This window comes from Oratosquilla oratoria, chromosome 41, assembly GCF_046742065.1.
Source record: "Oratosquilla oratoria isolate Oo_2021 chromosome 41, ASM4674206v1, whole genome shotgun sequence".
In the NCBI taxonomy this organism is placed as follows: Eukaryota; Metazoa; Arthropoda; class Malacostraca; order Stomatopoda; family Squillidae; genus Oratosquilla; species Oratosquilla oratoria.
Genome location: NC_134817.1, coordinates 38,845,860 through 38,871,638, shown reverse-complemented (window position 1 = coordinate 38,871,638; position 25,779 = coordinate 38,845,860). Strand labels below are relative to the sequence as shown.

General features: G+C 36.8%; 1 protein-coding gene across 2 annotated transcripts; it reads right to left on the bottom strand.

The window, feature by feature from the left end:
• Window positions 1-3,311: 3,311 nt before the first annotated feature.
• On the bottom strand, window positions 3,312-25,567 carry LOC143021246 (beta-1,4-glucuronyltransferase 1-like). 2 transcript variants are annotated; one of them, XM_076178642.1, is made up of 6 exons: window positions 25,129-25,567; window positions 24,299-24,433; window positions 18,904-19,146; window positions 17,693-18,220; window positions 17,250-17,423; window positions 3,312-4,256 (listed from the first exon to the last, which is right to left on the bottom strand). In XM_076178642.1, the coding sequence occupies exons 1-6, from the start codon at window positions 25,204-25,206 to the stop codon at window positions 4,062-4,064; spliced, it is 1,353 nt and encodes a 450-aa protein (XP_076034757.1). In that variant the 5' UTR covers window positions 25,207-25,567; the 3' UTR covers window positions 3,312-4,061. The 2 variants fall into 2 exon arrangements, with proteins under 2 accessions (XP_076034757.1, XP_076034758.1); XM_076178643.1 differs by having other exon boundaries at window positions 25,209-25,567.
• Window positions 25,568-25,779: the final 212 nt, after the last annotated feature.

The window sequence follows — 25,779 nt, the reverse complement described above, 5'->3', positions numbered from 1 at the left end:
CTATCACATACTCTCCCAAACTCTGTCACCAACTTCCTCAATCCCTCCTCCAATCCTGCCACAAGCGCAGTGTCGTCAGCAAACAACAGCTGGGTCACCTCCCACTTTTCTCCATTTTCTTTAACCATCTCCAATCCCTAACCAACTACCCTTGCATTTACCTCTTGCACTACCCCATCCATGTATAAGTTGAACAGCTAGGGCGACATAACGCATCCTTGACAAAGTCCCACCTTTACCTTGAACCACTCACTCTCTCCATTTCTAATCCTGACACAAGCTCTACTACTCTCATAAAAACTCTTGACAGCTCCTAGAAGCTTTCCTCCTATCCCATATATCTGCATAACCTCCCACAGTGCCTTTCTGTCTACCCTATCGTAAGCCTTTTCCAGATCCATAAAAGCCCAAAAAACATCCTTCCCCTTTCCTATAGCTTTCTCACATATTTGTCCCGTCTGGGGTATTGCCTGCTTGTTATTGTGGCAAAGTACCATGCAGTTGATACTTAAGGGTCTATATGGGGCGCCCCTACGGACCAGAGCCACACATCATTTTGTCTATGATAGAGGAAAACTTTTCATAGAGAAATGATGACACTTTTATACTACGACTGTCCCTCCGTTATGCTGTCCCCCAACCCCTTGCTGCTCTCCTGTACCATTTCTCTGAGTATTCATTTTCTGCTGTGGGGGAATTCCCTGTGGTGGGGGAAAAGAATACTGCCACCAAGTATTTCCACTTGGATCGTAAGAGGCGAGAAGAAAGGGACGGGGAGTGGGACTAGGCATCCTTCTCCTTGTAGCCCCAAAGGGGACATTCCTAAATGAAAAAGTAAAGGCATAAGAGGGTCTGGGAGTTTTCGGAACAGCACCCTAAGGTTTGGATCTTTTAATGTGCGTGGATGTGGTACAGATGAGAGTAAAAGGGAAGAGATAGGTAGTATGTTTGTGAGAAGAAAGATGGATGTGTTGGCTTTGAGTGAAACTAAGTTGAAAGGGAAGGGTGAGTGTAAGTTTGGGAGTGTAAGTGGGAGGTTATCATGAGTGAAGAGAGGGCGAGGGAGGGAAGGGGTGGCTATTCTAGTAAGTGAAGAGATAAGTAAACGTGTAGTGGAGTGGAAGAAGGTCTCCTCAAGGATAATGTGGATGAAGGTGAAACTGGGAAAGGAGATGTGGGTCTTTGTAAGTGCATATGGGCCTGGCAGTGAGAAGAGTGTAGAAGAAAGGGAGGCCTTTTGGATAGATTTAAATGAGTGCATAGAGGATTTAGGGAGAAATGTCAACGTAATAGTACTGGGAGACCTTAATGCTAGGGCAGGAAATGGTCCAATTGATGGAGTGGTTGGGAAATGTGGAATTCCAGGAAAGAATCATAGTGGAGAGTTGATGGTGGAAATGTGTCTAGAAAGAGAGTTGATGATAGCAAATACAGTGTTTCGGAAGAAAGTCAAGCATAAGTACACATGGGAGAGGGTGGTGGATGGAAGGGTGGTATATAGAGTGTTGATGGATTATGTAGTGGTAAATAGGACTATGATAGGAAGAGTTAAGGATGTACATGTGCTAAGGGGAGAGGGTGGGGGAATATCAGATCATTTTTTGGTGGAAGGTAAGTTGAGAGTGGAGGATAGATGGAGAAAGAGGAAAGGGACAAAAGGTAGGGAGGTGCTTAGAGTGAACTCTTTAAATGAAAATGAAAAGGAGAAGGAGTACAAGAAGAAGCTGAAGGAGGAGTGGGAGGGAGTGAAGGATAGAGTAGAGCTAGGTGTGGAGGAGGAATGGGGATGGTTCAAGGAGGGAGTCACAAAGTGTGCAAGGATGATGTGTGGAACAAGAAGGACAGGAGGAAATAGAAGGAAGGGTAGTGAATGGTGGGATGAGGAAACAAAGAAGGTTGTAGAAGAGAAGAAGCGAGCTTTCATAGATTGGTTACAAAATAGGACGAGGGAGTCATATGAGAGGTACAAAGAAAAGAAAAGAGAAGTAAAGCAAACGGTAAAGGAGGCAAAGAGGAGAGCAGATGTGAAGTGGGGTAAGAGTATGACAGAAAATATTGAAAGTAATAAAAAGATGTTTTGGAAAGAAATTAAGAGAGGAAGAGGAGGCAAATCAAGTAGAGAAGAAAAGGTAAAAGGTGCAGATGGAGAGATGATAATGGAAGAGAAGGCAGTAAGGGGAAGATGGGCAGAATATTTTAGGGAGTTGCTAAATGTGAAGGAGGATAGGGAGGGAAAGATAGTTGCAGTGGGAAATGCTACGAAAATGACCGTGATGAGTGAGGAAAATGGAGGAGAAATAAGGATGAAGTGAAGGCAGTTGTTAAGATGATGAAAGCAGGTAAGGCACCTGGTCTGGATGGATGCCATGCAGAATGTCTAAAAAAAAACGAGGTACAGTGAGGGTGGACTGGCTGGTGAGGTTATTTAATGTTTGCTGGAGAGAGGGTAGAGTGCCGGAGGACTGGAGGAGTGCCTGTATAGTTCCACTTTACAAGGGAAAAGGGGACAAGTGTGAATGTAGTAGTTTCAGAGGGATTAGCTTGTTAAGTGTAGTTGGGAAGGCTTATGGGAGGATCTTGATTGAGAGGATTAGGAGAGGAACAGAGGGAGTAATTGGTGAGGAACAGTGTGGATTTAGGACAGGTAGAGGTTGTGTAGATCAGATATATATCTATATATATATATATATATATATATATATATATATATATATATATATATATATACCCCTTACAAGGGAGATAGCCAAAATACAAAGGCATAAAATCCACCTCCACCCAGTCCATCCCCACATACTCCACTCCCATTTACCTCTCTCCTTCCCTCTTATCTTGGATTCATTTGGTAATATAGTACTTTCCCTTCCTCCTACAGAGTTGAAAATAGGAAGAATGATGGAAAGTGTAGAAAAGATCACTAATGCCAAGTATGATGTGTTACTTAATGGAAAATGCATTCCAGAAAACCTGCTCCCTAAATTCACTAATGTATATATATATATATATATATATATATATATATATATATATACATATATATATATATATATTTCCAAGAATACTTAGAAGACTTATTCCTCTGCACTTTAATTTCTTCCTGTCTCCTTCCTGTACATGACCACCACTTTGGTTTTCTTCAAGTCTTTTGGTACTTTTCCTTCTTCCTTACACTTTGAACTAATCACTGATGCTGGTCTTTATTTTCTAATTCATATTCACTGATTAACTGCAATAGATACTATTCATGTCAGATCATAGGTTAAATAGAATTAAGAATTTATTGGTCATGGGAGGTACCAGGAAAATAAATGTCAGGTTAAGGATTTTACTATAAATATATGATTGCATATACATGAGCATTCACACTTTCTTCTGTGTACTCCACGTGCCAGAATTCAAATCTACTAGGGTGTACCTAATCAACCATTAAAATTATAACTCGACTCCAAACACTATAAATCTGAATACATGACCAGAACTTCCATAACCATGTCTGCATTGTTTGCAAATCTGCCTGAACACAGTTGGAGAGGATGAGATCACAGATAGAGCATGTTCGAGACTTACGAGGTAGGACAGTTAAGACCACTGTCATTTAGAATGGGAAAATATGGAGAGCATTGAATTCATACACCCTGCCCCCCCCCCAAAAAAAAAATACAAGTAAATAAATGAATTTAAAAAAAATTATGTTCAAAATCAAGATGTCATTATAGTGTTATTACACCAATACTTTATCATAAAATACTGCATTTTTTGTAACTTCTATGATATAAAACTTTAAAACTAACAATATATTCATGCAAGAATATACATACTGAGTTTTATGTTATCACCTTCCTAATATTGAAAACAACTAATTTATGTATCTTCATAGATCCAGAGAAATAAAAATTACTTAGAAACAATAAAAACCCTATGACAAGTAATATTCCTTATATACTCAGATCCATATCATATGAATACCTAAATCATACTATAACAAAGTTTATGTGTAGTTTCACTTTGTGTTTTACAAGTTAGTGCATGCATAGTTTTATTACCAATTACAACACAAGCAATCAGTAACATCTTCGAGACGACTCTGGGTATTTGTCCTTCAAATCTGCTTTAAATTGTCGAAAGAGAATTCGATTCCTTTCTTGTTCCGAGTCTTTGGTGCTGTGAAAGGTATTGGCAGTCTTGAATCCTGTGTGAACAACAAATGCAGAATCTAGTACCTGAAACCCATATCCTGACACATGAAGTTCACAAACCTGTAAAGTAAATAAAATATGTGATTACAATATGACCCAGGGCAGTGGGCGAGATGCAGGGATGACTAGTCATCCAGGAGGAGCCAAGAAAAGAGGGAGGGAGGACTGGTGAATAGGAGTGGAGTATGTGGGGATGAAATGGGTGGGTATAAATTTATGCCTTTTGACTTAGGCTACCTCCCTTGTAAGGGAGAAAAAGCCCTTGGTATATGTATGTACAATATGCTACTCTAGCTATATAGTAACAGACATTATGATTTTTTTCATATTAGTATTTTATTGGTGATAACCAACACACACGCACACACACGTCGGTCATAGTGGCAGCGAAGTCTGGACTCGGTGATAACTCCAAATTTCGAGGATCACAATGACAAGGAAGTACCTGTGTTGTATTAATAGGGAAGGGGAAAGCTCGTGGTGTAGTGGGAAGGTGAAGAAAAAGGAGAAGGGGAGGGATTACTGAGGAAAATGGAAGGAAATGAGGAAGGGGAAGATAGGGCCCAGGAACTCAGACGGTATGTAAACAAGAGACCGCCAGATGATAGCAGTGAAGTCGACGTGATAAGTAAAGATGTAAAAATTAGAAATATAGATAAAAGCAGTGCAATGGAAGGTGAAGATAACTATTTCCATGGATGACAGAGGACATGACAACCTCCCCCGACTAGTAAATCTAGAGGAGAAACTAAAAGAAATGAATGAAAATTGGGAAGCTAAGTTTAAAAAAATAAAGTTAATTACTGAAAGAGTTGATAAGCTGGAAGAACTAAAGAAGGAGAATCAAAACCTAACTAAAAAAAATAGTAGAATTAAGGAATCAAGACATCAATGACGTGGTAGATGAATCAATTGATTTAAAAATAGACCACAGAGCTTTGCAATTAGAGATGTCAAACTTACGCAAACTAACAACGAAATAATCAGAGAATTAAATGATCTGAAAAGTGAACTAGGTATGATTAAAAGAGAAAATGAAAAAAGGAAAACGAGGATAGAAACAAGAATGAAGAACTAAAGAGGTCAAAGAACAATTACAAGCAGTGACTGAAAAGATGGGAGAATCAAAGAGACAGATATTATTGGAAAAAAAAAAAAAAAATGGAAACTGGAACATGAAAATAAAAATATCTCTTCCATAGAAATAGTACAACAGCAGGTAGAAGAGAATGCAAAGGAAACAGTGATTAAGGTAATAAAAGAAAAGGAAAACTGGGTGAGAGACACAGCGGACAAAAAGAAATGCATTGTGGTTTCTGGTATCAAAGAAAAACATAATGTACACAAATACCAAAGAGAAAAAGAAAAAGAAATAGCGAAGGAAATACTGAAAGCAGTTCAGGATGAGGGTCAAGAGTTGGAGAAGGAAATTGACAACATGCATAGGATGGGTACATACTCTAAAGAAAAAACTATAGGCCAATGAAAATCAAACTAAGGACTCAAATGATAGCTGAAGAGATACTATCAAAAGCGGCAAAACTAGCAAACAGTGAAAAATATAAAAATGTGTGGATAAAAAAGGAAATGAACAATGAAGAAATAGAGAAAGATAGGGCACTAAGAAATGAAGCTAAGGAAAAAAACGAGAGAAAATCGGAAACTGAAAAAAAAAAAAAAAGTTTTTTTGGAGAGTGCTAGATCTGACACTAAAAAAATGGTACATCAGGAAAATGGAAACATAAATCAAAAGAGAAGAAAAGAAAAAATTAAAAGTGGCATACACAAACATGGACGGTATAATTTCTGGAATAAATGAATTAAACGACTATTTGCTAACAGAGAAACCAGACATAATGGGAATTGTGGAGACAAAATTGAAAAGTTCTATACAATTAAGCATGGTGGGACAAGGTTTATACAACCATTGGTCAAAAAACAGAATGGATAAACAGGAGGAGTCATTTTATTGACTTGAAAGGGCTTAAATGTGATAAAGATAACAGAAGGTAAAGAAAATGTGGAAATTATCACAATTAAAGTTGAAAATAGCAGTATGAAAAGCAGAAAGTTTACACCAGTATATGTGCCCCCAAAAACAAAGGCTTGGTCTGACAGCAATCACTCAAAATTACTGGAAGACACAAAGAATAAATTATCTGAGATACTGATAGATGAAGGAAACATAGTAATTATGGGTGACTTTAACACAAATGAAATAAATTGGGAAGAATTGACAATAAAAGGTGGAGAGGAACTCTGGGGCAACATTCTACTGGATTTGACCACTGATTATACATTGACTCAATGGGTTAAGGAAAACACTAGATATAGAAACAATGAAGAACCATCGAGATTAGACTTGGTATTCACTTCTGAGTCTGAAATCATGAACAAAATTAATTATAAGACACCAATTGGGAAGAGTGACCACATACTAATAGAGTTTGAACCAAAGGAACAAAATGATGTGAGAAGAAATGGGAAACATAGAGAAGGAGGATTAATGTACAACAAAACTGACTGTAAAATTGAGAAAAAAAAAATCAAAATGCTAACTGAGAAAAATTTTCAAATGATGAAACAAAGATGGAAGAGAAGTGGAACATATTTAAAGAAAAATACAAGGAGGGAAGAGATAAACATGCACCTAAAAATAAAGAAAAAATGGTTTACATAAAGAGTTGGTATAATAAAAAGTGTAGTGAAGCATAGAAGAAACAAAGCCTGGAAAAGATGAAAAAAAAAGAGTACTGAATGGCAAACATACATCAAACTGAGAAATGAAAATGTAGATATACATAGAGTGGAAAAAAGAAACTACGAAAAAGATACAATAGACAAATGCAAAGACCAACCTAAACTATTTTACAGATATGTAGATGACAAACTAAAAGACAAACATGAAATAGTGCAACTGTGCAAAGGAAATAAAGAGTATATAGAAGATGTAGAAATGGCTGAAGTAATGACCAGGCATTTTAAGTCTATATTTACAATTGAAAGCTCACAAATTTGGGATGAAGGACAGAGAGAAGGATCCCCTAAAAGGAAAGAAATAACAGTGACACAAAAAAAATAAGGGACCAAATAAAGAACCTTGACATCAGAAAGTCATATGGGCCCAATGGAATAGCAAACTGGATACTGAAAGAATGTATAGATGAACTTACAGACAAAATACACAAGATAATTGACATCTTACTCAAAGAAGGAAGTGTATCACAGGATTGGAAAAATGCAAATATTGTACCAATATATAAAGGAGACAAAATCCAACAAACTATAGACCAGTATCCCTTTCAAGCATAATTGTAAAAATATGCAAAAAAAATTATAAAAAATAAATGGATTAAACACTTGGAAGAGAACAAAATACTAAATCCTAAACAATTTGGATTTAGAAGTGGAAAATCATGTACTACAAACTTAGTATGCTTTTATTCAAGATTAATAGAAATAATACAATAGACAGATGGGCAGACTGTGCTTTCTTGGACTTACAAAAGGCTTCTGACAAAGTACCACACAAAAAGCTACTAAGAAAAATTGAAACAATAGGTGGAATACAAGGAAAATTATTGGAATGGATGAAAGATTTCTTGAACGGAAGAAAAATGAGGGTGGTACTTAGAGACAAGAACTCAAATTGGAAAGATATGATAAGCAGAGTCCCCCAAGGCTCTGTATTGGCTCCAATAATGTTTGCTATTTATATAAATTACATGGATGAAGGCATGGAATGTTATATGAACTTCTTTGCAGATGATGCAAAACTATTAAAGAGAGTAAGTACATAGGAAGATTGCAAATCTTTTCAAGAAAACCTGGACAAAGTCTGGAAATGGAGTCAGAGGAGTGATATGAACTTAACACAGCATTAAGAAATGTAATATAATGGAATTTGGAAAAAGCAAAAATAAAATCTCAGGTCAATATAAAATTGGTACAAAGGAAGTTAAAAAAAAAAAAACTCAGAAAGGGACCTGGGAGTAACTATGTTAAATATGACACCACACAAACATGTCGACAAATTAGTCGGAGATACTTTTAACTTATTAAGATCAATGAAAGTGGCCTTTGCCTTCATGAATGAAGAAATGGTAAAGAAAATACTAGTTACACTGATAAGACCAAAATTGGAATACACAGCATCACAATGGACACCTAGTACCAAAAAAAAACCATAAAGAAACTAGAAAGAATTCAAAGAGCAACAACAAAGATGGCACCAACACTTTGCAGTTTGACATACTAACAAAGATTGGACAAACTATATTTACCAACCCAAGAACAAAGAAGAGAAAGAGGTGACTTGATAACCATTCACAGAATTATGAAAGGTATGGAAATTCTTGATAGGGATGACCTACTAAAATGGGACAGAAGAAATACAAGAGGACATGAGAAGAAACTGAAGACAGTTACAGAGGAGATCTGAAAAAGAACAGCTTTCCACACAGAGTAATAGATATCTGGAACAAACTGAAAGAGGAAACAGCGAGTGCTAAAACTATACATGACTTTAAGAAAAAACTGGATGAGGAAAGATACAACAGTGGGTCACTACGAGCATAGCTCTCCTCCCTACAACTAGGTAAATACTATCTCAAATGACATGATACCAGACAAACACGTCAACAAATTAGTTGGAGAAACTTTCAACTTAAGATAAATGAAAGTAGCCTTTGACTACATGGATGAAGAAATGGTAAAGAAAAACTAGTTACACTGATAAGATCAAAATTAGAATATGCTTTGACACTATGGACACCTAGTTCTAAAAAAAATAAAATAAACTAGTAAGAATTCAAAGAGCATCGACTAAGATGGCGTCAACACTCTCCAATTTGACATATGAACAATGATTGGATAAACTAAATTTACCAACCCTGGAACAAAGAAGAGAAAGAGGTGATTTGATAACCATCTACAGAATTATGAAAGGGATGGAAATTCTTGAGAGATGACTTACTAAAAAGGGACAGAAGAAATTCAAGAGGACACGAGAAGAAACTTAAGAAGGACAATTACAGAAGAGATCTGAAAAAGAATAGCTTCCCACATAGAGTGATAGATATTTGGAACAAACTGAATGAGGAAACAGTGAGTGTTAAAACTACACATGACTTTAAGAACAAACTGGATATGGAAAGATACAAAAGTGGGTCACTATGAGCATATCTCTTCCCATAAAATAAAACTAGGTAAATACAGAGAGAGAGAGAGAGAGAGAGAGAGAGAGAGAGAGAGACAGAAAAAGAGAGAGAGAGTGTGTATTTACCTACCTAGTTGTATTTACCTAGTTGTATTTTACGGGAAGGGGAGCTACGCTCATGGTGTCCCGCTTTTGTATCTTGCAATGTCTAGTTTACTCTTAAATTCATGAATGGTTTTTGCAAACACTACTGTTTTGTCCAGTTTGTTCCAAGTGTCCACCACTCTGTGTGGAAAACTGTTCTTCAGATCTTTTCTATAACTGTATTTTTTTTAGTTTCTTTCCATGTCCTCTTGTGTTTCTCTTGTCCCAATTTAACAAAACCTCTCTATTGAGTATTTCTGTGCCCTTCATGATTCTACAGATGGTCAGTAAGTTGCCTCTCTCTCTTCTTTGCTCCAAAGTCGGTAACTCTAATCTAGCTAGTCTTCATATGACAAGTTTGAAAGTGCTGGAGCCATTTTTGTGGTTGCTCTCTGGATTCTTTCAATTTTCTTTATATTCTTTTTGGTACTGGGTGACCATAATGTCGCCGCATATTCCAGTCTAGGCCTTATTAGTGTGACTAATATTTTTTTAATCATTTATTCATCCAAATATGTAAATGCCACTTTTACTGATCTTAGCAAATTTTAGGATTCTTTGACAATTTTGTTTATTTGTTTATCAGAGGACAAGTCATTTGAGATGATTACTCCCAGATCTTTTTCAGATCCCACTTTCTTTACCTCCTTAGTTTCAATTTTATTTTGTCCTGTCATTCTATTTTTACTTTTTCCAAACTCCATTATGCTACATTTCTTAATGTTGAAGTCCACTTCCCATTTGTGACTCCACTTCCAAACCTTGTTCAGGTATTCCTGTAGTGAATAGCAATCTGTTTCGGTTTTTACTTTCCTCAACAATTTAGCATCATCTGCAAAGAAGCTCATGTAACATTCCACATCATCATCCATGTCATTCACATAAATAGCAAATTTTATTAGAGTCAATACAGATCCTTGCAGAGCTCCACTAATCACCTCCTTCCAACCTGAATCTTTTTCTCTGAGTACTACTCTCATCTTTCTACCATTCAGGAAGTCCTCCATCCAGTTTAGCAGGTTGCCTTGTATCCCTCCTATATTTTCCAGTTTTTTTAATGATTGTGTGGTACCTAGTTGAAAGCTTTTTTTAAGTCCAAGAAAGCACAATCAGCCCATCCATCCTTTTCTTGTATTATATTTATTAGTCTTCAGTAAAAACAGATTAAATTTGTTGTACACGGTCTTCCCTGTCTGAACCCAAATTGTCTTGGACTTATCATATCATTTTCTTCCAGGTGTTTTACCCATCTATTCTTGATAATTTTCTCACAAATTTTGGCTACAGTGCTTGTTAGTGAGACCAGTCTATAATTAGTTGGTTCTTCCTTGTTTCCTCCTTTATATATTGGTACAATGTTGGCATTTTTCCAGTCTTTTGGTATTTTTCCTTCTTTAAGTGAGCAACTTATTATGTTATATATTTTGTCCATTAGTTCTTCTTTGCATTCTTTTAGTATCCAATTTGCAATTCCATCCAAGCCATTCAATTTCCTAACATCAAGGTTTGATAATTGCTCCATTATTTATTTTGTGTTATTGTTATCTCACTAATGGGAAGAGATTGCACTTTGCTTCCTTCATCCCAATACTGTACTTTCTAGTGAAAACTGACTTCAAGTGATTATTCATGACTTCAGCCATTCCTAGATCTTCTGTGTATTCTGTATTTCCTTGGCATAGTTTCACTCTTCACTGTTTATTTTTTTTAAGTTTACCATTCACATATCTATAGAATAGTTTGGGTTACTCTTTGCATTTTTCTATCATGTCTTTTTCATAATTCCTTTTTTCCTCTCTTCGCACTTTTACATACTCATTTCTATAGTTTATATATATTTGCCATTTTCCAGTTGTTTTTTTCTTTTCTCCAAACTCTATCTCTTCTATCTTTTGTGTATTCACCTAGTTGTATTTACCTAGATGTATTATACAGGAAGGGAGCTATGCTCGTAGTGACCCATCTTCATATCTTTCAGCATCAAGTTTTTTCTTAAAATGTGTGTATTTACCTAGTTGTATTTTACAGGAAGGGGAGCTATGCTCGTGGTGTCCCGTCTTCATATCTCATTTTATCTAGACTGTTTTTAAGTTCATGTATTGTTTTTCCACACACCACTTTCTCATCTAACTTGTTCCAAATGTCTATTACTCTGTGGGGAAAGCTGTTCTTTTTCAGGTCTCTTCTATAACTGTCTTTCTTGATTTTCTTTCCGCGTCCTCTTGTATTTCTATCATCCCATTTTATTAGATCCTCTCTATCAATAGTTTCTATGCCTTTCATGATTCTATAAATAGTTATCAAGTCTCCTCTCTCTCTTCTTTGCTCTAGTGTCTGTAGTTCAAGTTTTGCTAGTCTCTCTTCATATGATAGTTCTGAGAGTGTTGGTGCCAATTTTGTAATTGTTCTTTGTATTCTCTCAAGTTTTGTTATACATTTTTTTGTACTTGGTGACCGCGTCGTTACTGCATACTCCAATCTTGGTCTTATCAAAGTGACTATTATTTTCTTCACCATTTCTTCAACCAGGTATGTAAATGCTACTTTGATTGTTCTTATTAAATTATAAGTTTCTCCAAAAATCTTGTTTATATGTTTCTCAGGTGACATATTATTCATAATAATGACTCCCAGGTCCCTCTTATTTTCTACTTTTTTTATTTCTTCTCCCAATTTATATGATCCCACTATTCTTTTTTTGCTTCTTCCAAATTCCATTATACTACACTTCTTAATATTGAATTCCATCTCCCACTTCCTACTCCATTCTCATACTTTATTGATATCATTCTGTAGCGACTCACAATCTTCTTCAGTGTTCACTTTTTTCAACAATTTTGCATCATCCGCAAAGAATCTCATATATCTTTCAATTCCTTTATCCATATCATTAATATATATAGCAAACATTATTGGGGCCAGAACTGTTCCTTGTGGAACACCACTTACCACTTCATCCCAATTAGTGTTTGTCTCTTATCACTACTCTCATTTTTCTTTCATGCAAGAAGTCTTCCATCCACTTCAGCAGTTTGTCCTGTATTCCTCCTGCAGTTTCTAATTTCTTAAGCAACTTCTTATGTGGCACCTTATCAAAAGCAAAATTTCAGGTCTAGAAATGCACAATCAGCCCATCTATCTCTTTCTTGTATTATTACATCTATTAGTCTTGAATAGAAACACCTTAAGTTTGTGACACATGATCATCCTTGTCTGAATCCAAATTGCCTTGGATTTAGTACATTGTTTTTTCAAATGCCTTACTCATCTACTTTTGATCATTCTTTCACAAATTTTTGCTATTGTACTTGATAGAGACTGGTCTATAGTTAGTAGGGTCTTCATTGTTTCCCCCTTTATATATTGGTACAGTACTATAATTGCTCTTTTCCAATTTTTTGGAACTTTTCCTTCTTTCAATGAGCTGCTTATTAGACTATGTATTTTGTCTGTTAGTTCATTCCTGCATTCTCTCAAAATCCAGTTTGCTATTTCATCTGGTCCATGCGATTTTCTGACATCAAGATTACTCAAGTGATTCATTATTTCATTCCTTGATACTTCTATCTCTTTCATAGGGGGGACTTTCTCCTCCCATTCGATATCTCTAGGTTGCATGTTCTCCCTTGTAAACACCGATTTAAAATGCTTGTTCATAATTTCTGCCATTTCTATTTCCTCTGTGTATTCAACTCCTTGTCATAGTTTCTCTAATTCTTGTTTGTTTTTCAGTTTTTTGTTTACAAATCTGTGAAATAGTTTTGGTTGATCTTTGCATTTTTCTATGACATCTTTTTCGTATTTTCTCTTTTCTTCTCTGCACACTTGTACATATTTATTTCTATAACTAGTATATATTTTCCATTTTTCTGTTTTTTTGTCTTTTTTCCATTTCATCCAAACTTTATCTCTTCTATCGTTTAACTCCCTACATCTTTAGTTGTACCAGCACTTTACATATTATTTTTCTTGCTTTTGTCTTGAGACATACTTTTCCACTTTTTGTCAAAGTATTCCATTTCTCTTCTACTGTTGTTTCCTCCTTGTGTATTCTTTCCCAGTCTGCTTTTTGAAAGAATTCTCTTATTTTATAAAAAAAAAAAAAAAAAAAAAAAAAAAAAAAAAAAAAAAAAAAAAAAAAAAAAAAAAAAAAAAAAAAAAAAAATCAATCATACATCAATCTTCCCTTTCTATATTGTTCATTTTTTTTCATGTATTTTTCCTCATTTAGTTCCAGTTCAACCAATATGTGGTCACTTTTACTTATTGGTGTCTTATATTCAATCTTGTCTACTATTTCATGTTCTGATGTGATTATTAGGTCCAGTCTCGATGGTTCTTCCTCATTTCTATATCTAGTATTCTCTTGAATCCATTGCGTCATTGTATGTTCTATAATCATATCAAGTAGTACATTTCCCCATAGGTCGTCTCCACCCTTCACTGTCATCTCTTCCCAGCAGATTTCTTTACAATTAAAGTCACCCATTATAACTATTCTTCCTCCATCTTTCATTATCTTATTTAGTGTTATCCTTGTGTCTTATAACATACTTTTGTGTTCTCTCTCTTCCTATGAGGCCGTTTTAGGAGGCACATAATTTACTACAAACTTCCTGCTCTTCTTGTCCCTGTCCTCTATTTCCATCATAATCATCTCTATTGTTTCCATATGTGACATTCCTCACATTTATATCCTTCTTAGTCAGGAACATAACTCCACCCCCTTGTTTTACCTCTCTGTTTCTAATCCAATAATTATATGCACCAAGTCCTACACTGTTGGGTGGTAGTGGACCTTTCAATTTTGTCTCTACAATTCCCATTATGTCCGGTTCTTTTTCCTTCAGATTATCATTCAGCTCATTCAAGCCTGTTATTAAGCCATCTATATTTGTGTAAGACACTTTTAATTTTCTACTATTTCCATTGTGTTTTCCGTTTCCCTTCTGTTTTCCTCTGCCATGAACCATTTCCTCACTTTCATATTCACTACTCTCCAATAGAATTTCTCTTTTTCTGACTGTTCTTTTCTCGTTTTTTTTCTTTAGCTTCTAGTCTTTTTGTTTTCTCATCCTCTCTTTCCTCTTTATTTATTTCTCTTTTTATCCATACCTTTTTATATTGCTCACTGTCTAGCAGACAGTGAGCAATATAAAAAGGTATGGATAAAAAGTTTCCCTGTTTTTGCTAAGATATTCTCTGCTGTTGTTTGTGACCTGAATTTAACCTTAATTGGTCTGGTCTTATCTGTATTGTATTTCCAAGCCTATACATTTATTCTATTTGTTTCACTATTTCTGGTTAATCTTCTTGAACTACTTCTAATATATTATTTACTTTTTCCTTTTCCTCCTTCATTCTTGTAGTCCTATTTTGATTATACTTCTCTTCCATCCCTAATACAATTATACATTTCTTTTTATCCGCAAAGCCTCTTACTATATTCTCCTTCTCCCTCATCACTTTAATAACTGTGTCCATAGTTTGTTCATTCATCTGCTGTTCCATTATACCTCTAAATTCCATTTTATTGTTCTCTTGTACTTTTTTCCAACCACTTACCTCTTTTGCTATGGACTCTTTATTTTCTTTATTATTCCTGTTTAATTCCTCATTCTTTTCCTTTACTTCTCTTAACTGTCTTTTTAATTCTTCTATTTCTTTAATTAGATTTTGATTCTCTCTCCTTAGTTCTTCCAGTTTATCAACTTTCTCGGCAACTAGAGTTAATTGGACAAACCTAACCTCCCATTCTTCGTTCATTTTTTTTTACTTTCTCCTCTAGATTTACTAGTTGGGGGAGGTTGTCACCTTCTCCCTCATTAAATCCATAAAAGCAGTTATCTTCTCTTTCCACTGAGCTGCTATTATCTATATTTCTGCTCTTGACACCTCTGCTTCCTTGTTGTTCGTCTGTGTGTTCTGCCCCCCGTTTGTTTATGCTTCTCCTGAGATGCGGGGCCCGTTCATCCCCTTCCTCAATTCCTTCCATTTTCCTCAGTAATCCCTCCCCTTCTCCTTTTTCTTCACCTTCTCACTACACCACAAGCTTTCCCTTTCCCTATTAATACAACACAGGTACTTCCTTGTCGTTCAGATCCTTGTAATTTTGAAGATTTTACCGGAGTCCAGACTTCGCTGCCACCCCAACCAACATGTGTGTGTGTGTATAGGGGGAGTTGGGTAGGCATGGGGCAGAGATCCACAATCAAGATAAGTCAAGTCACCTGATGCACAGTTTATTAGTTCTGAACCACACCTGTGACACAGGAAACCATGCCACACAAATAACTAAATCAACAAGAAAAACACAATTTGGTTCTGGACCTCAACCCAAAATCACCCTTTCACTGTCAGCTTGTCTGTCACTCCCACCATCCATTGACACATCTCCCTCTATGACTTCACCCAACAGAGATCAAAAGTAATGGTGCAGCTGTTCACCATGTCCATCATGTTTTCTTCTGTGATCTCAGGACAACCACAAATTCGATTGACAACATTAATGAAACAGGCTGAGGTTCATGGGTTGGCCATCAGGACAACACATGATATAAAATCCTTCAACAGATTTTTTGATTTAGGAAGCTGGCACCAAGGTACATGTCCATGCCATAAACACCCATGCATTGGGTAATTCAACTGTGCATTTCAAATCATAGATATCAAATCAAAGAATTTATTGTAAATTTCAAATATAATTGAACCTCAGATAATAAATGCCCCATTTAACAAACTTATTTTTTTTTTTTAATTCTCTAATACTGCTTTGGCACATTTGCTGGAATTATTTTGGTTCACTTATGTTTCAGTTTAAGAACATAGTTATGGAACAGATTAGGTTCATTATCTGAGGTTCCACTGAACATATTTTTTCAATACCAGTCCAACAAGAATGTGATTCTATAAGTACTCCGTATAGCTTTCATCTTAAATACAAAAACTGAACCTATCTATCTATATACAAACAGCTTTTTTCCCCTTATAAGGGAGGTAGCCAAATCAAAGGCACATACCTACTCCCATCCATTCCACTCCCATCCACCACCCTTTCTTCCCTCTCATCTTAGCTCCTCAAAGATGAAGGGTCATCCCTGTATCCCGCCCACTGCCCTGGGTTAGAGGCAATGTAGCAAGACACATTACAACCATAGCAAAGGTGCTTCACTTAACTGTCCATCCCCTCATGCAGAATAAAAGAGAAGATGGGGAGACATCCCTTCAGGCTGCATCAAAATATCATTCACACATAAGCACCCCTTACCCCCCAATCCCTTGCCCCTCCCTTCCTTGCATAACAGTATCATCTATACACAGTCACTCTCCACTCAGCCCTATCTCCTGCCTTCTCCCTTCCTTGTATGGAAGGGAGAAACTGAACCTAAAAATGATAATAAGTAGATAGACAAATAAATAAATCCCTTTATTACTTCAGACAAAAGCTTTTCATTCAACATGACAAGAAAATCATTTCTGTTTTACTCTGTACTCAATGGTCAGAGATTGTTTGAATCCTACTTGTTACAATAACTCCATCTTTGAAAGAGGTAGTTCATGATATTAAATCAAGTCTATCACTACATTTTTCAATGTCTTTTTGACTCACCTGGCTGATTCTATTAAAACCATACTCAATGGTCAGAGATTGTTTGAATCCTACTTGTTACAATAACTCCATCTTTGAAAGAGGTAGTTAATGATATTAAATCAAGTCTATCACTACATTTTTCAATGTCTTTTTGACTCACCTGGCTGATTCTATTAAAACCATACTGACGAAACCGCTCATCATAATGCGGGATATCAGTTGGAGCAATGTAGAAGGGTTCCCAAGGATCCCTCCACAACACCTCATAAAGAGGTCTAACTTTACTGCTGTCCACTACAGTTGCTTTCTCCCATGCAGTGTAGTCAGTGTATTTCTGAAAATTATTTGTGAAAAAATATTACTTTTTATTTTCTTAAGTATTGAGAGAGAGAGAGAGAGAGAGAGAGAGAGAGAGAGAGAGAGAGAGAGAGAGAGAGAGTTTATGATTCAGCTCAACCATCCCACCATCAAAGGGGAAAAAAGTCTTCTGATATGTGTAGATATGTATGAATTATGTATCATATAAACCCATATATCATACAAACAAGACATATCACAAACACTACAATACAACTTTACCAATACAGAAATCAACACCTTTACCTGACATTTCCAGCACATTTCCTGATAGAATGGACGTGCATCTCCAGACTCTAAAAGTTCCAGAAGACTTTCTTTATTCCGAGGAACATCCATTTCTTCTTTCACTTCATAAGATGGGACTACCCAAACCATTTTATGCTCTGTTGTTGCTTTTTTATATAAATCATTATGTTTTGCATAATTAAGAAAAGCATGGTGAAGATTTTCATTAGGTTGCATGTCCACATCTAGAACCAACATAAACTGTGACCTCACAACTTTGATTGCTGTGTTCCTTAATAAATTATTTGGATACTGGATGCCGTGGAAATTGTAACTGTTCTGATCTTCACTTCCAAGAATGAGGTGGCATGGCACAGTACCAGCTGTTGGGACCACATGCGGAGATGTCGGAGAATTAAGAGGAAACACAAGACTGAATGTCACATTCTCTCGAACAGCTGAGAAACATTTCTGCAACTGCAAGAAGGCTTGAACACTAGCAGGCACTTCATTGCTTAAGACAAAAACTGCAACAGAAACTGGACCCTAGAAAAAAAAAGACTATAGTGAAATTATAATCAATAGAGACAACACACATTTATCAATAATTCTATATCAAATAAATTTGTTAGACAAAAAAGATAGAAAGAGTGGAAGAGAAAGAGACAGAAACACAATCACTCAATACTCTTGAGATACTGCTTCTGACCCAGGGCGGTGGGCAGGGTGCAGGGATGACCCGTCATCCAGGAGGTGCTCAGATGAGAGGAAGGGTGGGAGGGGTGTGGAGTGTATTTAGGGATGAAATGGGTGGGAGTGTTTTTATGCCTTTCCCTTTTTGGCTACCTCCCTTGGAAGGGGGAAAAAGCCTTGGTATATGTATGTATGTATTTTTCAATTTTCTGCACATAAAGTTAAGTTCAGTTTGCATAAATTTTCTGCAAAATATTAAATAAAGGTACCCCATAATTTAAAATATATGTCCATAATTTAAACTGGAAACAATTCCTAATCATTTTCATTTAGTTTTGATTCCAATCCACCAAGTCAACTTAATTACTTTTTTGCTCAGTCCAGTACTAGCTAGAACTAAATAATAGATCTTTCTACATGAACTAACACTGGATAAGATGTATACATTCATACATACATATACCAAAAGGCCCTTTCCCCCTCTCAGGGGTGGCCTATTAATATTTATAGGCATACATAAATATCCATTATCTTACTTGCCACACTTTGGTAAGCTGAGGAATATAATGCAGTTTTGAAAGTGAACACTGTGTGACCAGGGTTACTTCTTCAAGCTTGACTGTAGACCTATCTTTCACTTCCTCTTCTTCTTCTTGTTCACCTTCTTTTTCCATAAGTTTTCCTTGAACAACATTAGAAGCAACACGAAACTCCCCTGAGCTGTCTAGGACACTTAAACGAGCAATGCGACTTAATATGGAAGCGTGATCGTCTGAAAACTATGGAGAAAATGTAAGAATAGTCTTTCAATCCTCATTATTCATGTAAAATCTTTTCCACATTCAAAATGTATGACATGTGTCTAATAATATAAAACCACACTAAAGCACAACATTAAATCTGGGTATAACTACAGTTTCTTAGGGTTATCCTTAGATATCTTTGGGAAGAAATAATGTACTGTTTGTGAGAAGAAAGATGGATGCATTGGCACTGAGTGAAACTAAGTGGAGAGGGAGGGGTGAATGTGAGTTTGGTAGTGTAGTTGGGAGGTTCTCAGGAGTGAAGAGAGGATGAGGGAGAAAAGGAGTAGCTATATTAGTAAGTGAAGAGATAGGTAAGCATGTAGTGGAGTGGAAGGAGGTTTCTTCAAAGTTAATGTGGATGAAGGTGAAACTGGGAAGGGAGATGTGGGTTTTTGTAAGTGCATATGGGCCTGGTAGTGAGAAGAGTGTAGAGGACAGGGAAGCTTTTTGGATGGATTTAAATGAGTGCATAGAAGAATTAGAAATGTCAATGTAGTGGTATTGGGAGACCTTAAGGCTAGGGTAGGAAATGAACATATAGACGGAGCGGTTGGGAAGTGTGGAGTTCCAGGGAAAAATCATAGTGGAGAGTTGATGGTGGAGATGTGTCTTGAAAGAGAGTTGATGATAGCAAATACAGTGTTTAGGAAGAAAGTCAAGCATAAGTATACATGGGAGAGGGTGGTGGATGGAAGGGTGGTAGAGCATTAATGGAATATATAGTGGTAACCAGGAGTATAGTAGGAAGAATTAAGGATGTACATGTTCTAAGGGGAGAGAGTGGGGGAATATCAGATAATTTTTAGTGGAAGGTAAGTTGAGAGGCAAAGAGGAGAGCAGATATGAACTGGGGTAAGAGTATGACAGAAAATTTTGAAAGTAATAAAAAAATGTTTTAGAAAGAAATCAATTGAGGAAGAGCAAGCAAATCAATTGGAGAAGAAAAGGTACAGGTACAGGTGGAGAGATAATAATGGAAGAGAAGGCAGTAAGAGGAAGATGGGCAAAGTATTTTAGGGAGTTGCTAAATGTGAAGAAGAATAGGGAGGGAATGGTAGCTGCAGTGGGAAAAGCTAAGAAAATGACAGTGATGAGTAAGGAAAATGGAGGAGAAATAAGGTAAGATGAGGTGAAGGCAGCTGTTAAGATGATGAGAGCAGGTAAGGCACCCGGGTTGGATGGATGCCATGCAGAAGGTCTAAAAAAAGGAGGTACAGTGATGGTGGACTGGCTGGTGAGGTTATTTAATATTTGTTTAAGAGAGGGTAGAGTGCTGGAGGACTGGAGGAGTGCCTGTATAGTTCCACTTTACAAGGGAAAAGGGGACAAGTGTGAGTGTAGTAATTTCAGAGGGATTAGCTTGTTAAGTGTAGTTGGGAAGGCTTATGGGAGGGTCTTGATTGAAAGGATTAGGAGAGAAACAGAGGGAGTAATTGGTGAGGAACACTGTGGGTTTAGGACAGGTAGGGATTGCATAAATCAGATTTTTGTATATACCTAGTTGTATTTTGCGGGAAGGGGAGCTATGCTCGTGGTGTCCCGCCATTGTATCTCGCAGTGTCTAGTTTGCTTTTAAACTCATGAATGGTTTTTGCGCATACTATTTCATTATCCAGTTTGTTCCAAGTGTCCAAAACTCTATGTGGAAAACTGTTTTTCTTCAGTTCTCTTCTATAGCTATGTTTTTTTATTTTCTTTCCATGTCCTCTTGTGTTTCTCTTGTCCCAGTTAAGTAAGTCCTCTCTATCAAGTATCTCTGTGCCTTTCATGATTCTGTAGATGGTCAGTAGGTCACCTCTCTCTCTTCTTTGCTCCAGTGTCGGTAACTCCAGTTTAGCCAATCTCTCCTCGTATGATAGGTTTGCAAGTGCAGGTGCCATTTTTGTAGCTGCTCTTTGGATTCTTTCTATTTTCTTTATATTCTTTTTGGTACTGGGGGACCACAATGTCACCGCATACTCTAGTCTAGGCCTTATCAATGTAACCAATATTTTTTTTATCATGTCTTCGTCCAAGTATGCAAATGCCACTTTTATTGATCTTAGCAAGTTGTAAGTCTCTCCGACAATTTTGTTAATCTGTTTATCATAGGACAAGTCATTCGTGATGATTACTCCCAAATCTTTTTCGGATCCTACTTTCTTTACTTCCTTGGTTCCAATTGTATATTTTCCTAATATTCTGTTTTTGCTTTTTCCAAACTCAATTATGCTACACTTCTTAGTATTAAAGTCCACTTCCCATTTCTGACTCCAGTTCCATACCCTATTTAGGTCTTCTTGCAGTGCTTCACAGTCCTTATCAGTTTCTACTTTCCTTAACAGTTTGGCGTAGTCAACAAAGAAGCTCATGTAACAGTTCACGTCCTCGTCTATGTCATTCACATAGATAGCAAACATTATTGGTGCCAATACAGATCCTTGCGGTACTCCACTGATCACCTCTTTCCAATCTCAATATTTTTCTCTGAGCACTTCTCTCATCTTTCTACCAGTCAGGAAGTCCTCCATCCATTTTAGTAGGTTCCCTTGTATTCCTCCTATGTGTTCCAGTTTTTTTTAGTAATTTTCTGTGTGGTACTTTGTCAAAGGCTTTTTGCAAGTCTAGGAATGCACAATCAGCCCATCCATTTCTTTCTTGCACTATGTCTATTAGCCTTGAGTAAAAGAATATTAAGTTTGTGGTGCATGATCTTCCTTGTCTGAACCTGAATTGTCTTGGGTTTAATATGTTGTTGTCTTCCAGATGTTTTACCCATCTATTCTTGATGATTTTCTCACAAATTTTGGCTATAGTGCTTGTTAGTGATACCGGCCTATAGTTGGTGGGTTCTTTCTTGTTTCCTCCTTTATATATTGGTGCAATGTTGGCATTTTTCCAGTCATTAGGTATCTTTCCTTCTTTGAGTGAGCTATTTATTATGATGTGTATTTTGTCTGTTAGTTCTTCTTTGCATTGTGGTAAGACAGATATGTGAGAAAGCTATAGGAAAAGGTGTTTTTTGGGCTTTTATGGATGTAGAAAAGGCTTATGACAGGGTAGACAGGAAGGCACTATGGGAGGTATTGCAGATATAGGAGGAATGTTGTTAAGAGCAGTCGAGTTTTTATGAGAGTAGTAGAGCTTGTGTTAGGTTTAGAAATGGAGAGAATGCGTGGTTTGAGTGGAACTTTGTCAGGGATGTGTTATGTCACCCTTACTCTTCAATTTATACATGGATGGGATGGTGCAAGAGGTAAATGCAAGGGTAGTGGGTCAGGGATTGGAGATGGTTAAAGAAAATGAAGAAAAGTGGGAGATAAACCAGCTGTTGTTTGCGGATGACACTGTACTTGTAGCAGGATCAGAGGAGGGATTGAGGAAGTTAGTGACAGAGTTTGGGAAGGTGTGCAAAAGAAGGAGGTTGAAGCTATATGTGGGTAAATGTAAGGTGATGAGATGTACATGGGGAGAAAGTGGCAGCAGACTGGAAGTGAGTATTAAGGGGAGAGACTGGGGGAAGTGGACAGTTTTAGATACTTGGGTGCAAATGTGGCAGGAAAGGGAGGAGTGGAGGTGGAGGTAGAATGTAGATTGAGAGAAATGAGTAAATGCCTTGGGGGATTATAAAGTGTAATGAGAAGTAGACATTTGGTAATGGATGCTAAGAGGAGATTGTATGAAGGAGTGATTGTGCCAACAGCACTGTATGAAGAATAAACATGGAACATTAGAGAGGAAGAGAGGAGTTTGAATGTGTTTAAGATGAGGTGCCTGAGAAGTATGATAGGGGTTACTAGGCTGGATAGAGTGAGAAATGAAGAGGTGAGGAGGAGAACAGGGGTGGAAAGGGAGTTGGGAGATAGGGTTGATGAAAGAGTATTGGGATGTTTTGGACACATGGAAAGAATGAGTGAAGAAAGACTAGTAAAAGAGGTGTGGAAGGCAGAGGTGGAAGGAGTGAACTAAGAGGTCGACCTAGGATGAGATGGATGGATAAGGTAAAAGGGGCATTGGGAAAGAGGGGAATGTCTGTTGAGGAAGGATGGGAGAGGACAGAAGATAGGGGTGAATGGAGAATGGTTCTATATGGATAATGTGATGCATGAAGTGGAATGGGTGGGGAATGGGGGGTGAGGGAGTATGTGTGACAAATAAATTGACACAGCCTAAAGGTATATCTCCCCGTCTTCTCCTTTTCTGCATGAGGAGATGGAGGAGGGAGGTCTCCAATTTAATGAAGCAGCCTTGCTGTGTCTTGCGACTGCTTCTGACCCAGGGCAGTGGGTGAGATACAGGGATGACCCGTCATCCAGGAGGTGTCAAGATAAGAGGGTGGAGGGGAGTGGAGTATGTTAGGGATAGAATGGGTGGGAGTGGTTTTTATGCCTTGTTTTTTGGCTACCTTCCTTATAAGGAGGAAAAAGCCTTTGATATATGTATGTATGTTTGTGTTGCATAAGTGTGGAAATGTTTCTACTGGTTTGTAGTAACAGGAAGAGAGCAGTCACTACTTGTCACTTGTGAGTGCAAAGTTGGACAATATGTAGTCAAAGCTGATAGAAAGAGATCCTGGACCCAGTCTGGAGACCAAGCATCAGCCACTCAGGGTTTTGAAGATAAGCAACATGGAAAAAGACTCTTCACTCTGACATTTCTTTTGCAGGACCATCACTTGAAGTTCAGCATAACCAACAGTAATTTTAAACTAATAATAAGTTTTGACTCAAGTTTTGCTGACTAGATATTCAAAGCCCCACAGCAGATGAACCCTCACACTGATCTTTTTGGGAAGAAACTTTGGACATTGTGTTCCATTACTATGGGACTGCTGCTATGTTGTAGTAGTAGAGTGAACAGACACTATTTGTAAGCTCTCCTTGTGATTACAGAAGGAGGAACTATGAAGTTATTGATGAAAGCTCTTGGACCTAGTCTGAAAACCAAATGTCAGTCCTGAAGGGTTGCTCCTCCTGACAGAAATGAAGAAGTTGATTGGTTTTGAAGATCTTGCAAGATCATCTCATGAATATACTCATCACTGGTCTCTCCCTATTAAAATCAACCTAATATTTTGCAAGTTGCAAATTAATAAAAGCACCTATAAGATGGTAAGAAAGCAATAACACTATATCATACTACATACCTTTTGTCCTAAATAAAAATCTTTTTTCTTTGAGTGTGACACTTTGTGTTGACTTGTTGTTCTTTTTTCTTCCACTTCTTCCTTCATCCTTTCAATTCTTAATTCAATTTGCCATGTTAAAACCTGATTGACCAACTGCAAAGAAAAAATAAAACAAATCTTGATAATCAACCCATTCTAGTAAAATAAAATCTTAGTTTGATACTAACTCCATGCATTATACACAGCAATTACTTTACAGACTTTAGTGACAACCTTAAGAATAAGAGTCACACAGCATTCTTATGTTTTGGGAATTAACGCCCACTTGCAGAGGACTGCTGATCCCCTTTATTCTACCAATTTATTCCTCTTTTCTGCTATCTACTTACAGCTCTCCTTTTTTTGTATGACTTCATCCAAAATCTTTCTCTCATACATACTGTCATTGTGATTTTTACTAAACCCCTCCCAAATGGCAAATACCATAATCCTGATTATATATACACTATGACCAATTTTTGTTTGGAGCATACACCAAAATTGGAAGTATAATTACCTACATGCAAATAATTGTTAATATCAACACATATCATTACTTCCAAATTAAATATAATTTTCCAAAGTTGTTTGAACACTACATATGATGGGGGGTTCTGTTTAAATGTTCACAGAAATTTATCTATTTTGTGTAGCCAAAGAGGGTTGGGGGGAGTGGCTGATGAAGCACATCTTGTTTGACAAATGGATCCCAATATTTTTGTCCCATCAAGAATAAATGCCCATACATGACTCTTAAGTTCCCTCTACACCAACTTCAATCCCTGTCAACTTTGTAACATTATACAAACCTGAAGAACAAGTGCAATAACTGAAAGAGTGAACACAGTTCGCCAGGATATGACTTGTGTTATGATTCTTGGAAACATACTGTCATATTGTATTTTTTCTTCTGTTTATCTCACTCTTCTTAATGATGTATGTTTTGTTGCCAGAAAGTGCCTTGGGCACTGATGTCAATCACTGTCAACTGTTCATAGTTGGACTGGTCATATTTGAGTCTATAGAACCTTAAAACCATCGAGGTTTTCGAATTCATTCTATTGTACACTTGAATTTAAGCTGCATGTATTTTCATAGCATTTAGATTGTGGTCTAACGAACAAATATCATCAAAACTTTCTGCAAATGCCATCCCGTACCCTTGATAAAACATTTATAATAAACACCATCCACGCCTATTTCCTGACTATTTACAAAACACTACTTCGCTTCGATGTTTGTACTTTTGTTTTGGTAAATCTAACACAAACGATCACATGTGTATATGTGGAAATCATATGATAATTATAAATCACATAAAGAGAAAAGTAAAACACCAATACAGATATGTCAACGATGAGTTAATAAAATACATAATTTGTGTGAGACAACTTTTTATTGCATTCTACCCCTTCAGCCCAATGGCGTATTTGTTTATTCAGGCTAACGTTAACCTACTA